The following is a 14,778-nucleotide window of genomic DNA, read 5'->3' on the forward strand; positions in this document are numbered from 1 at the left end:
AAATGCTTCCACTAGTAATCTTTGTAAGAAAATATTTAGTTTTACCTTTTTGTGTCTTAACTCTGCATGAGCACAGGTCTTATTATATGTTTGTCTGCTTTGTTTCTACCTTAAAGTTTGTAGTTCTAGAATCAAAAGTAAGTGTCCTGAATGCTGGTGGTACTTTTTTTTTCCTAAGGTGTTATTCTAATAATAAAAACCCACCCAAACAAAATGAACAGAATTTATCTTGAATGGGATTCTGAACGCTGAAAATGGAAGCATTTTTGGGTTCATGCTCTAGCTAATCCGGATAGTCTTTTCTCCCAGATAACTCCATTCTGAAGGAATTTCCACCGTTACCCCCTAATCTTTTGCAGTGAAGGCAAATGTGTGCTTACGAGCTGGCTTTGAGTATGAGCATCTAAATAACACCAAATACTGTAGAACAATTAAACAAACCCCCAATTTAAACAAAAAGGAATAAAATTGTTTTGTTCCACAACTTGATTTCCTATGGGGCCTTATTTTTTGAGATATCAAGCCAAGCATAGCAGCATCTTGAATTTTCTGCATTTAAAAAACAAAAAGAACCCAAAAAAACCCCAAACAAACAAACAGAAAGACCCAAAAAAACCACACACAGCAAAAACAAACTATACTTTGAAGGCTTTCTTAGAAAGTGTTTGTAAACATTAACACTCCTTTTTACTGCAAAGGGTCAGTATAATGAAAGCTATATGAATTTTGGTATTAAGCTTTAGCAAATCACAAGTAGGATTTTGTAGAGAGGACTAAAACTTTGAAATTCAGGTTGCATTCAGAGTTCTTATAGGTCATGGAACTGCTTTCTCTGGCTGACTGGCTGTGTTGTGAAGGGTTTTAAGTTTTTTAAAAAAATATATACTGGTTTCTCTTGCAGGACAGCTGCAGAGTATTTCTGGTCTTGGTGAAAATCTATACTTTGAAGCTAAGTAAGCCACAAGAGGGCAAACTTCTCATGTTGACTTTAAGCATGATCACTGGGATAACTGACACTTTCCAAAGTAGAGTCTATACACTCTTGCTGTGCCTGCATTTTGAGTCATATAAATTTTAAACTGATACCAATACACTTCATAGTAATTAAAAAAAAATTTCATGGGACCACTGTCTGAAATATTTTCCATTTTAAGAAGAAAACTGCCACACAAATTTTGCTTGCCAAATGTGTTATAGAAGTAATGAGGGCAAGATTTCTGCTCAAGATGAAACTTTTCACAGCTAGAAATAGTACTTGAACAATGAACATGGCAATTGAGTGCTTATGAAAATGTCTAGAAGTTTATAGAGAATCTGTAAATCCTTTTGTAAAAAAACTGAAAAGCGTTTGGTCCCCCAGCTTTTGCTGAATTCATTTATAGCTAAGTACTGAGTGCTTTTATCCTTCTCCAGTCTTTTTTCTGTGTAAGCTATGTATTTATGCTAATGAAAATAATTCAGTAGTACCTGTTACACTAATCAGAACTATTCTTTCCTCTGTCAAAATGTTATTACAAGTGAATGACTGGTTTATTTTTGTAGCAGCTCTCTACACAGTGGTTCATAAGACAAAATTATTTTTCCTACTAAATAAGATGTGGTGCTAGTGATCTGAAATGTGTCTTTACAAGATGAAAATACCATCATTCATTTTTGTGAAATGCAATTCAGAATTACATGTAACTAATGAGATGTACTAAGTGTCATACTATGTTAATGTTTTATATGGATTCTTACGTTTATTTAACGTTTGATGTATAAGCAAACTAATCTTTATATCACCTTATTTTCATATTCATGCTAAGTACTGTTAAAATTGTATGCTGAGCAAAGATGTCTTGGTTAATTGGTAAAATGAAATTAACTCTTATAAAACTGAAGTTAGTGAAACAATTGTGAGCATGTAAAATGCGAAGGTATTTGGGGGGATTTTTTCTGAAGTTTCCAGTTCCATATTCTGGCTTAAAATAAAGTCTTTCAGTTGGAGGCCTTCATGCAATATCTATGTGACTTTGATTTGTTTACAGTTTTTTAGATAAAAAATAACAACTAGCTTCATTTGAAAATTTATTGAAATGAAGCTAGTTGTTATTTTTTTATGTAAAAATCTGAGTTCCTGTAATAGTTTCCAGATTTGAAATCAGTCTTAAAGCATAAAAGTTGAATTTCATAAGCTGGATAAAGAGTTTCTAGTACTGTTACCTCTGTTCCAGCTCATTGGTAATATAGTAAAAGCATTCAAATTTTTCCTTTCATCTAGCGTTTTATCCAGTATCTGGCGTCCAGAAACACATTGTTTAATTTGAGCAATTTCCTAGACAAAAGTGGATTGCAAGGTAAGGTGTCTTTTTCATTAAAAGTTAGTAGTGTGCTGGGGGACAGTAAATACAACTTGATAACTCTGAGGGACCATGTCAGTTAAGAAATATTTTTTGTCTGTTTTACCCCAGACTGCATTTCTTAATTTAAAACGCTATTGTGGCATGGCAGAAGCTGTCTGCTGGAGGAATTCTTTGCGTCTTTTAGGACAGGCTCACTTATCAATGCTTCTAACTTTCTTAGCTTAACAGATCTGACTTAGTATTCCTCCAGTTTCTGAAGAGAATTCTCCATTTAGAGAGGTATATTTTGATGAGTAAGTTTTCAAAAAATGTATCGTATGTGCATCATGTCAGTGAGACAAGAACTGTGCCTTAAAAAAAAAAAAAAAAAAGAAATTAACTTTTTGGGAGATTGTTTGAAGACCATTCCATCCATCGTTGAGACTAATTCTATGGGCAAATAAGTTCCTCTCTGGTTCAGATTTTTTAACTGAAATACCCTTCCTAACTGTTAGGCTGCAGTTCAGTGCAGTTCTGATCATACATGTAGCTGTCATGTTTGTTTTTTTTTTTTTTCTCCTGAGGTGGTGTCTTACTTTCCGCCTTGCTTTTTATATAGCTGGTTCTAATTTTTGCCACAGGTGTACTAAAACAGGCACACAGAGTGGTTACCTGGGGTTGGAAACCTGCTCAGTGATAACCAAGGGTCTACCAAATTGCCTCATTTTATTGAGTCTTAACTTCCATGGTCTCAGTACAGATTATGAACAGATCTTTTTCTTGGTCTGTATCCTTAGACTGACAGTTATTGAAATGTTTCCTATTGCCACTGTCTTAACATAGAAAAATTTCTATTGTCTCTTAATGTTTCCTTCAATGCCTTTTTTTTTTTTTTCTTTTCCCTATTCAGTTGTAAATGAGAGAATGTGTTGTGGAGTTGATGCAAACATCTTCATGAATGCATTGTGCCATTTTTTTGGTAGTAATTTCTATCATAGTATGAGAGAACTTGCATAAAAATACTTTGTTTTGCTTTTGGAATTGATTTCCTTAGGAAGTGAAGTGTGAACTTCTACATAGTTCAGATCTTCTAGATATTTGCAGTGTTGTCTGATTTACATGGTGACTATGATGACATACATAGTTCTTCGTAACACAGATTGACTATACAAAATCAGGCAAAAATATAATGAAGCTGTCTTGCATTAATATCTGGCACTTTATTTAGAGTAAAGTTCTTGATCTTTAATTGACTAGGTAAGTAATAAGCTTCTGAAACTTGTTTTTTAGGTTATGACATGTCAACGTTTATCAGACGGTATAGTAGGTATCTGAATGAAAAGGCAGTTTCCTATAGACAAGTGGCTTTTGACTTCACAAAAGTAAAAAGAGGGTAAGGACTGTATATTGTTTTGCTTATCTTGAGGTTTTGTCTTATATCCTGTAATTCAAGTGGAGAAAACCAATGTTGGCTCCAACTTAGTACAGATGGTAATGTCTGCTTTCCTCCCATGACACACAAAGGCTCAACTGCCCAGTTATGTATATTGTACAGATATTTTACTTCAAGTATTATAATTTTACTTCTTTAAACATTAACAGTTTAATGTGAAGAAATGAAAAATGGTGTGCATCAAAGTCTATATCAAAAAAGTAGAAGTTTGGACAAATCTTCCACGATAGATCACAAAGTTACTTTGTCTTGCATGAAGAATGGGGGACTATGCATTTACTTGTGTTTCTAGCTCTGGAATGTTTAAATGACAGATGTTTCATAAAACACCTTGCAGTCCTTCCTGGTGTTTCTCTGGTTTTATACCAAAATGTCTGTCTGGAGTTTACTTCCTTTGCAAAGGCAGTGCAATTCATGCTTTTAACAGAGTATTGTAGTAGATGCTACTCAGAAGGGTTTGTCTACAGGAATTAAAATTTTCCCTGGAAAGCGAGCTCTTTCCCTGGAAAGAGAAATCAGTTGTTTGAGACTAGGTACCTGCTTACATGTGAAATAACACAGTGCAGAGCACCAGTGGTTGGGTAAATTGCATGTTATAGTGAACGATGGAATTAATCTGGAGATCTCCTTTGTTGGGAAGGCTGGAGAGGATGTACTGGTCACGACTGCAAGTCTTTCCATCTTTGTCCATTATCTGTGTATGCAGTGCTTTTTAAAATTTAAAAACATAATTTCAGTTTTAGATTTGGGCATCCTTTACCATCCATACACAGGATAATTTATCTTGATGCTTATGATATCCTGCATTAGTGTTACAAAGCTATTTGAAATTTGCCTGAGACGACTGTCCAAATCCCTTATACCTCCTCACTAATACTATACTGTCCATTTTGTTTTGAAATGTGATGGTAAAGTAAAAGGGGAATGCTTGGGCTCCTTTCACTGTTTTCTGCCTTTAGAGATGGTTGGAGTCCCAGCAATGTAAAACACTTAGCCTTTTCCGCATATACAGATACACTAGAGAGTTACACACCTGATTTATTATCAGGTGTTTTAGGCCTAACGAGATGAATTATTTAGCCTGCAGCATGTGCCTGGAGGTCCTTCTGTGAGCCAGCAGGAATACCTGTTCCGGTGGCAGCAATCTACCTTTTCCACAGCTCGTTTTTTCTCAGGGGCTCTGCTCCCATGCCCTGCCACGTTAGGTTTATTGCGGTTGCTCTTTGCGGTTAGGAGGGAGTACATGGCACAAGTAGAGAGCTGGAAGCAGCGTGCTCCCCGTGGCTTTCCTGCCTGGAGAACGGCCACGGCCTTTTCTATGCAGATGCACTGTGAGACTTGCACTCGCAGGAAACATTTGGTTTGCTGGGCGCATGCTGATGCAACTGCAAGGCTGTCTGATTTGTCTTACAGAAAGCAGTTCTTTCTTGTCACTGAGGTGATTTAAACTCTTCCTCGGTTGTTGCTTTTCTTGGATATTTTTGGTCTTAGTCTGTTTAATCTGGACAACTAAGAAACAACCAAGTACTGGTAGTCAGCCTTTGAAAGGAAGCATCATGTAGCCTCTAGAATCTTTCTGAAGAAGCTTGAAAAACATATTGTCCCATTTGTTTATTCTTTCTTACAAATCATCCAAACTGACACAAAATAATAATCAGGTGATTGGAAAAAGCGTAGGTAAAAATTTTGCTTCAGAAGTAACCTTCAGAGCATTTTTTTGGTTACCTGATGCATCATAGCTCTGCTATTTCTGACTGCTATCAGTTTCATTTCCTCTGAATAAAAATTCATCTTGCATTCATAGTTTGGCCAAATAAAAGTTGTTGCTTTTGTACACTGCAGTTATTACAGTTGTATTGGCTAGACAGCATTCCTAAACATCAGAATGCCTGCTTTGAATGGCAATGATTTAAATGTTTTCTCTGATGACCTATTTGATTTTTCCGTGTTACGTTTCTCACTAACAATTGCCTTCAAAATTCAGGTGAAGAATTTTCTTTTGTTTTGCACAACAGGGCTGATGGAGTGATGAGAACAATGAGCACAGAAAAACTCCTAAAAACTGTACCAATTATACAAAATCAAATGGATGCACTTCTTGACTTCAATGTAAGTTTAGTAACATGTACATGTCTAACATACTATTGACTGTTGTACAAACCTGCACGAGCTTGTAAAGTAGGTTAAGATGAAAAGTCTTGAACTTGGTTCCATGTTATCTGCACAGCTTAAAGAGCATAAATCATTTTGTTCATTGATATACCCCCAAGAAACCAGAAAAAAAGAAGTATGATGCTCACTGGAGAGAATGCTTTGTGCTAAATTAGTGTTGTTTATTGTGTACATTGTGTAAGAATTGTTTGTTCATTGAGAAGTTGATTACTTCTGTCCCCTGTTGTTTAGTTGTGTTAGTTAACATTAACGTTAATTAACAGAAATGTCTGCCAAAATTATTTGATTTGATTCTGTGCTGAGTGATCCTGTATTGATTTGCTCTGCTGCTACTTTCCATTAATAGCCAGTGAGATGATTGGAAAGCCCACCTTGGGATAGAGTACTGGAGTTCAACTAGGAGTTTTCCAATAAGGGATCAATTCAGTTAAATTAACTTTTTTCTGATCTTCCTAGGTCAATAGCAATGAACTTACAAATGGTGTAATTAATGCTGCCTTCATGCTCCTCTTCAAAGATGCCATTAGACTGTTCGCGGCATATAACGAAGGGATTATTAACCTCTTGGGTAAATATAACTGCTTTCTGCAATGGTAAACTTTGGGGAGGGAGCTCAGTAAACAATTGCAAAGAGCTGCTCTTTTTTGAGAAGTTGAAAATCTTACTGTAAAACATCAAAATATTACTGTTATTTCCAAGCCAGATTTATTTCCAAGGTTTTTCTGTTCAATTGCATTTTCCATTGCATTGTATACAGGGATGGGTGAGTTTCTGAAAGCAAAGCCAATTCAAGATTTTCTTCCCTTAATTTTTTTTTTTCTTGCACTGCTTTGTTTTTTGGGTGGGTTTTTTTGTCTCATTGAATGGCGTTGCAAACCCAAATCATGATGTTTTTTTCTTTAAGAAGCAAGATCAGGTTTTGTTTCTTTAAGTGGAGTAAGTTGTAGTCAGTTACAAATTTGCAGTCACAGCATCTGTGATTGCTTGGCTATCAAGACTTTAGTGTTGGTTGGTTTTAATGATGGGTTGGCTTATGTTTCTAGAGCATATCTTATATTTTAAGGGGAATTACAAATTCAGGCTTCAGGGCCTTTCACTTGCACACACTGGAGATGCAGGGGAGCCTAAATTTGGAAAATAATTAAGTTGGAAGTGATCTGTTCATTTGCTTGGTTTGGTTGTATGCTGTGATTGGATCAAGCTGCCTTATTGCTGTTATTACCCGATACTTGTAAAATGGAAAGCAAAATCCAGAACTAGTCAGTAAAGGACAGTCATGCTTCCAGTCTGAAGCCCCTGTCTACTTCTTTTCCCTCAGTAAGAACAAGGAGCATGCAGTTGCTTACACTCATGTTTTGTGAAGCTTAATATAGAAACAGGCCTTGAAAGTGTTATTTCAAGAAGGAAGGTGGGACCCTCTTGCTTTCAGCACTGGTGTGTTGTAATCAGTTGCACCTCCTTGCAGACCACACCATAACAAGAGGCATCACCCTGATGGAGAATAGCAAAATCTTGCCTGATATGTGGTCACTGGAATAGAGTAGATGTTTGACTGCCAGATTGTAAAATTGCCTTTTTTTTTTCCCCTAAGAGGATGAATTTATATTTCTTTGGGTGTCCTATTCTTAAACTTGGTTGTCCTCTTCAGGGTGGTTATGCTTTTGTGAGATCTAGTACCTGCAAGGTAAGGTGTAATTGCATGCAGGTGATCGTTAGCTCATATTCAATGGAGCTTTTGTCATTTGGTGCGAGTTAGGCATAGTGACTTCTGCAGTTAACATCATAAAACAGATCTGCAGGCATTTTCTGTTTGTCTTTTTATATGCTTTTACTTTGCCTATCCTTTTTAGAATGTTTGATTTCTTATTTAATGAAAGTATTCTTACTGTTTATAGAAAAGTACTTTGATATGAAAAAGAACCAGTGCAAAGAAGGCCTTGATATATATAAGAAGTTCCTCACTAGAATGACACGGATCTCAGAGTTCCTTAAAGTTGCAGAGGTAAACTTTAGTCAGCCAAACTTTGCCCTTTATTTGAAACAGCTTATAAAGTGCTTATTTTCTCATAAAGCAGGTACTTCTTCCTTCCAGCCTACTTGCAGTTCCATCAAGGGTCATCTTGTCAGTCTCTGCCCTGGTGATTAGTTCATTTGAAGACTGTATTGAAAAATCTGACTACAAAATACTTACAGGTTTATCTTTTCCTTAAGGAGAGTGTATAAATATGCATTTTAAAATTTCCTCATTTATATAATAATTGTGAGCTTTCTTTGAAGAAGAGCCTTGCTTTAGACAAAGTAACTTCATGATGATCTGCTGCTTGCTATGATTCTAGCTGTATTCTAGTTTGAAACCCATATTCTGCCATAAATTTTAGATAAAATAACAGCTTCACAAATAAGAAATTAAGACAAGTAGATGAACATATTTTTTAAGGATGTCTTGGCTGTAGATGTGTTTATTGATGAAAAAGCAGTTACCTTGCAAAATGTTTTGTTTGTGTTTTTTTTTTAAAATGTATTTAGTCTGTTGCATTCTTGTTTCTGAAGCATTGCTGAATTGATGTCCCAGTATTAAGGGATCCCTCAGCTGAGATGTGCTCCTGTTCTTGTTTTGCTTTCCTTCATTATTCATATCTCTCCTAACAAAAAATGAAGCTGTAAAGCTTGGCTCGCTGTCTGTCCTGACAGAATACCTCTATCAGAGATACTACCTTCAGCTGTCTTCAGTTGATAACAGTTATCAAGTGAAGCTGAGAGTATTAATCTTTCTATTGTAACAATATATATCCTGCTGCAGAACATCTTAAGTTTGATCTGCATTTTGGAAAACAGCTTCTTTATAAAACTTTGAAGGTGCTTTGTTGTAGCAAATATATGCTCTTTATTCAGTAGGTCTGAGAACTTACCACATAAATTGGGGGATAGGTGAACTTCTCTAGCCTTAAGATGCTGAAACAGTTGATTCTTACTTTGTTTTATTTCTAAGGTTGTATCTGTTTAAAATATCTCTGTAACACACCTACTTCAAATGTGTATACATTTAACAGAAGAATTTATTATAACCAACCGTTATAGAGTTCAGACTGTGGAGATTTAAAATGTGTATGGACAGGTTTGTGCTCTTTACATGACTTCATCTTAATGTTGTTTGCTTTTTGAGCATCTCTGCCTTTAACAAAAGCAATCATTTGTTTTATTACAGCAAGTTGGAATTGACAGAGGAGACATACCAGATCTCTCACAGGTAGATAAACCTATTATGTGTTTGCCGATACATGTCTGTTTTGGGGTTGCATAATCAGGAAAACTGAACATTATGGCATTCACTTATGCTTTCTTGCATACCTTGTCACCACGTTATTTCCAAGTTTGATTAAATTCAACCTCTGCTGGAGCCTGGCTTTTATATGGAGTGATCCTATTGTAAAATATTACAGATAATTTCTGTCATACTCTAATTAAAGTTTTAAGACAGCCTTATTTCTATCATGCTTGAAGGTGCAATTTATATCTGTGAGTTCACGTAGTGAAACTTTTACATGAAGTTATGAAGCTGTGGTTTTTAGCAAGCTTGCTTTTGGCTGTATGTGCCCATTTAAATCATTGTGAAGACTTGCAGAGCGTGCACATAGAAATGACTCTAGGTACAATTTCCTTCTTAGTCTCTCTTGAAATACTGACTGCTTCCGATTGTCTGCTTGCTGTTTCCTAGCTGTTAATTTTAATATCTCTTGAAATATTTCAATACTTACTGGTGAGTCATTATGACAGAGTAATGTAGTGAGGAGAGTACATCACCTGATATTTTAAGTAATTAAATATGTACAGGATGCCAAGATGCGGTATAAGTATTCTGAACTGTCATACCAGTTGCCCTACAGTTGCGTTCTCTGAAAGTCTTCTAACTACTCATTTGCTTCGCCTTAGATTCTTCAAATCTGTTCCCGAATGTCTCTTTTTGCAGGCACCGAGTAGCCTTCTTGATGCTTTGGAACAACATTTAGCTTCTCTAGAAGGGAAGAAAATCAAAGATTCCACAGCTGCAAGCAGGTGCTTATGCCCTTGTCCTTTTAAACAGTTGCTGAATCGAATGTTAAATCCATTATTTTTGATTTCATTATAGACTAAGGTTTGTGTAGGCTATGTTGAAGACATTGTATTAGCAATGATAGAATAGCAAGTTATCCGATCTTTTGGCGAGTACTTAAGACAGCTTCTTCCAGGTCAGCAGAGCTAGAATCTAAGGAGCTGCAATCTTGCTGTAGAATCCCTTGTGTAGTAGTTATACTTTTAACATCTAATCTTGAACTTCTGAAGAGGTACTAAGGTTATTTCATTTACTGCCTGCAAATGTTCATTTTATGTTAATAATTAGACTCCTGTAAGGCATGCAACATTTATTTATTAATGTCCTTAGACTCTTATATCTCAACTTTAATCCTTTTTTTGTCAAAAGCAAGGAAACGTTTCCAGAAGTCCTTACATTAAGAATGGATTTTAATTGGGGATTAAAGCCATAGTGTATATGCTAAAAGGCATTCACTGATCTTGAGTGCTTGCTACAACATAAAGTGCAATCTAGAGAAGTCCTCTAGGCAACTAACTTCATTGTTGAAATTTAAAGCTTAGTAGTGGGGGAAGACTTGCAAAATTAGATAGCGTTTCTTTACTGCGTGTTCAAAAAATAAGGCAGTAATATTTTATATGTTCTTTTTTTATGGTAGTGACAATATTAGGGCTTAGCACCATTTTGTTAGCTACTTTTCAGAATATTTGCTTTATTTTGTAAGATTACTTTAGTTTGTTTTAAAAGTTAAGTGTTTGTTTTAGATCTCTTTGCCTGTTAAATTAGCAAGAGCATGAATTGGAGCCCAGATTATTGGAGATTTCCATGTATCTACAAATAATGCCATCTTAGGCAAATGGGAAAAGAGCAAAGGCTTCAAACCTGAATTCTGTGATGCAGTTTGGAGGGGAAAACGCAAAATCCAATGTATAAGAGCAGATAGCACGATTTCTAGGCGTTTTCATTTCGCAGTTTGTATGGGGTATCTTACTTAGACTTATCACTTTGTATTGTACAGCATAAGATAAAACCAATGTTATAAAGGGTTCAGAAGGAGACTGGGTGGATACAAGCAAAGTGTTCTTTAGATGTTCCTATCACGTGTCACCTGTTAACAGCCGGCTTTTCTCCTGTCCAATTACTTTAGGGCTACCACCCTTTCCAATGCAGTCTCTTCCCTTGCAAGCACTGGCCTGTCCCTCACGAAAGTTGATGAAAGGGAAAAACAGGCTGCGTTAGAGGAAGAGCAGGCTCGCTTAAAAGCTTTAAAGGTAGGCATACAGACTTTTTAATTAGAAACACTTTTCCTGTGTCCTTGTTGATAGCTTATTAGGATTCTTAAAGAAGTAAAGGGAAAAGCAGAGTTATTAATACTGAACGTGTACTGTTGGCAAAGCGCTGGAAGTAGAATCTTATGTACATATACCATACAGCTTGTGGAGGGTTCGCTAAAATAGTTTCTGAAGGATTTGTGACACCACTGACTCTTCTAATTATAAGTAGCTGACACTGGTGTGTGGAATAAATAAAAAGAATTCTTTAGTTCTGCTTTACTTCCCTCCAAAGGCATCTACACAAATGTTGTTTCTGGATTTCTTATGCCAGCTCACTTTTCCAACAGGAGCAACGTCTAAAAGAACTTGCAAAGAAACCTCATACCTCTTTAACAACTGCAGCTTCTCCTGTGTCGACTGCAGCAGGAAGCATAATGACTACACCAGCCATTGATATTTTTTCTACCCCTAGCTCTTCAAACAGGTATGCTTAATAGTGTTGCTTCACTGTGAGATGCACTGCAGCTAGGGTTTCCTCTAAATTTCTGCTGCAGGGTGGACATTGCAGAAGGCTGGTTGGGTGTAGAGTACATTAGTGATGTGATAAGAAGTGATGTTTTGGGTAGAGTTGATGGGAAAATAACCTATTGCCATAAATAATATAAAAAGTGTGTTTTCATCATCCATTTGCAGAATAGTTTCTGATAAGAACAAACTGCTGACAGCCCTTGTAGCTGTTCCTAGTGGTCGAGCCAGACAGTTGGAATTGCACAACACACATGCTTTGTCCCCAAAGGACCTTACAAGTTAATTTGGGAAAAGTCAAATAAAAATTCAGTTTGGGAGGTCGTAACGATAATACTGAATTTAATGTTGCATTTCTAGATCTTTAAAAGTAGAGTGGTAACAAATGTTCTTTGTAGATTTTCAGAAAAAGGAAAGCCTGAAACAGGGTTTGAAAGAAGAGAGGCAGGTTTTGCAGTCTTGAGTTGTATCTGGAACATCTCTGTCTGCAAGGACTTGTAAAGATAGTGCAAGAGTACTCACTGCATGCTAATCCTGATCTTTGACTAGCAGGAACTGTTGGTATGAGTAAGTGTGTGATCTTCATTCTGTAAAATACCTGTCAAATCAAGCAGTAGCAGAAGGTACAGTGCTTTTATCAGTATAGAAGGAAATAGCTCTCTGAAGGCATATTTTTGCTTTGGGTGTGATCTTAAACCTAAAGAATTGCTTAGTTGTTCTGTGAAAGCTCACATAAGGAGCTACTTGTCTCTTTCAGCTTTTTCCTGTTCTTTAAAAGTAGTCAGCACTTTGACAGCCGTCTTTGCCCATTAGAAAGCTGTTTTAGGAAATTACTTGGCACCAAATATGTAGAAAATGGCTGAATCACATATAAGAAGCTAGAGAACCTGTCGGTGTTGGTAACTGAAAGACTTCTTTCAAAAAAGATTTTTCTTTTAAATTGTGTTTTAGGGACCAAAATATTTGAAATTGGGCATATGCTTTGAACTAGTAACTTCAAATATCTGATCTTGCCTCTTAAGAGGTCTGAAACAAAAACATCTGATAAAGCTGCTTCAAACAGCCAGAAATGCTACATTGTGAAGACAAGAGCGTTTTCTTCTTAAAAACAAATGCTAGTTTGTCGTCTTGTTTAAATTCAGTTGCTGGCAGTATGACTGCTGTGAGCAAAGAACAGATTTTACAGCAGGAGCTGCCATGAGGGGCATGTGTTGGGTCATAAGTTCAGTTGCTTGCTATTAAATGCAATGTGTCTGATTAATCCCTGTCACTAACTTGAAGAAGCTTTACCTTGAAAATCATCTTGCTTCTGCTGCTCACATTACAGGGCTGTGCCAGACCATGCTGCTTTTTAACAGGAGCAGTAGTGGCAAAATGCGATTTCAGTCGCTGTTGAAATGAAGTAGTGAAAACTGAATGATACAAGTGATTGAGTCAGCAAGAGAATATACAGAGATCGAGGATGTGGCTAATAGCCTTTAAACTCTTGTGCCAATCTCGTTTCAAAAGGTGCTTGGATTCCACAGTGACTTTGCTTCTGTCCAGAGTAGTAGCCATACGTGCAAATTTTGGTTCATTTTGTGTGCTAAAAAGTTCTGGGTGAACACCAGTGCTCCAATTTTTTTTTTTTTCCCCCAGGACTAATTTAAAGTATGAAATTAACTCTCTGCAAGAGGATGAATTTTACTATTCCTATTTGACTCTTGAAATTATGGCTGCAGTTGTATTTAAGATTTCACTCTTCATTTCCATGTGATGTTCTTAGGTCTCAATTTGGTTGTGAATAGTCTAAAATGTGCATTTAAATGAGTTTTCATTCACACGACTGATGTGTGACAGTGTTTCAGGGCTTCTTATATTTTGCTTTCCTCAAAGTTCTTTAATAGCTCATCAATGTAAGCCAATTTCTCAGCGGTGGTTGATAGTGGAAAGATATGAGTTGTGGAGTTTAGATGTAACATTTTGGTGGTGCAGCCCATTAGAGTACATTCTGTCAGTCTGCTGTTGTCATACTGTAGGGCTTTCATGAGGTTATTTTAAAAGTTGCTGAAGATGGCTGAACATAACATGCTCTAGCCCTGGCGTTGGGCTGTGAGGAAGATGAGAAGACTGGTTGTCTTTCTGTCTTAGACAGCTTTGACAAAAGTCACTTGGCATAGTATAGAACTTAGCTTGCTAAATTAACACTCTTCTACAGAACTGAAAATGTGAAGTTTGACAGACTTTTTCTGATTTTGGCTTAGTTCTATCCACTTCGTAACAACCAGTTTGTAACAAAGCTTTATTTACTGTTGACAGTCGCTAGCATTTGCCATGTATTGAAAACTGATGTAGTTCAAACACTTGTATTCATTTGTCTTTGTAGCACTTCAAAGCTGCCAAATGATCTGCTTGATTTGCAGCCAACTTTTCATCCGTCTGTACATCCTATATCTGCTGCTCCACAAGTAGGAAGTACCTGGGGAGGTAAGGATTCTGAATCGGATTAAGGTTCTGATTGCTATGGCCATGTTCCTATAAATGTTTCCCCTAGTCTGCGGGTTGTTTCTTCCTTTAAAACAGAGATCTTGCAAAGACAAGCTGTAAGAGGGTGAAGGGAGCGGAAAAAGTCAAATCTGGGTATGGGTTAAAATAATATAGCAGCATGTGGTGATGACAAAGAATTTTGATATGAGAGTTCTTAATAGCAAAATTACTTTAATTGTTGCCCAGCTCTGTCAGCCTCATAACTGCTGTCTTCAAGAGTCACACAGCAAGCTACAGAAACTTAGCTGTGAGAAGTCAGTTCTGTGAAGATGTCTGCCAGATAGCCCATGTTGCATACACAGGAACTTAAATACAGAATTTCTTTAATACACATTTTAAATTTTGTCTGATGTTAAATCAAATTTGCAGGTGGTAATAGAGCTGAACTTGGATGAGGCCTGAAAGGAGTGACAACTATGCATAGAAGGCAAGAGAAGC

The 14,778-nt window shown here is 36.6% G+C and overlaps 1 protein-coding gene across 7 annotated transcripts in view; it reads left to right on the forward strand.

Moving 5' to 3' along the window:
- Positions 1-14,778, forward strand: part of PICALM (phosphatidylinositol binding clathrin assembly protein) — a 74,024-nt gene that overhangs the window by 31,511 nt on the left and 27,735 nt on the right. For all 7 annotated transcript variants that reach the window (XM_082303736.1, XM_082303737.1, XM_082303734.1 and 4 more), the window contains exons 3-12: positions 2,261-2,336; positions 3,612-3,714; positions 5,790-5,883; positions 6,403-6,514; positions 7,842-7,948; positions 9,152-9,193; positions 9,914-9,999; positions 11,163-11,286; positions 11,637-11,773; positions 14,180-14,280. In XM_082303736.1, coding sequence (XP_082159862.1) covers positions 2,261-2,336; positions 3,612-3,714; positions 5,790-5,883; positions 6,403-6,514; positions 7,842-7,948; positions 9,152-9,193; positions 9,914-9,999; positions 11,163-11,286; positions 11,637-11,773; positions 14,180-14,280 — 982 coding nt within the window. The remainder of the gene's footprint in view (positions 1-2,260; positions 2,337-3,611; positions 3,715-5,789; positions 5,884-6,402; positions 6,515-7,841; positions 7,949-9,151; positions 9,194-9,913; positions 10,000-11,162; positions 11,287-11,636; positions 11,774-14,179; positions 14,281-14,778) is intronic.

The sequence above is a fragment of the Platalea leucorodia genome (assembly GCF_965183815.1).
Source record: "Platalea leucorodia genome assembly, chromosome: 2".
Taxonomy (NCBI): Eukaryota; Metazoa; Chordata; class Aves; order Pelecaniformes; family Threskiornithidae; genus Platalea; species Platalea leucorodia.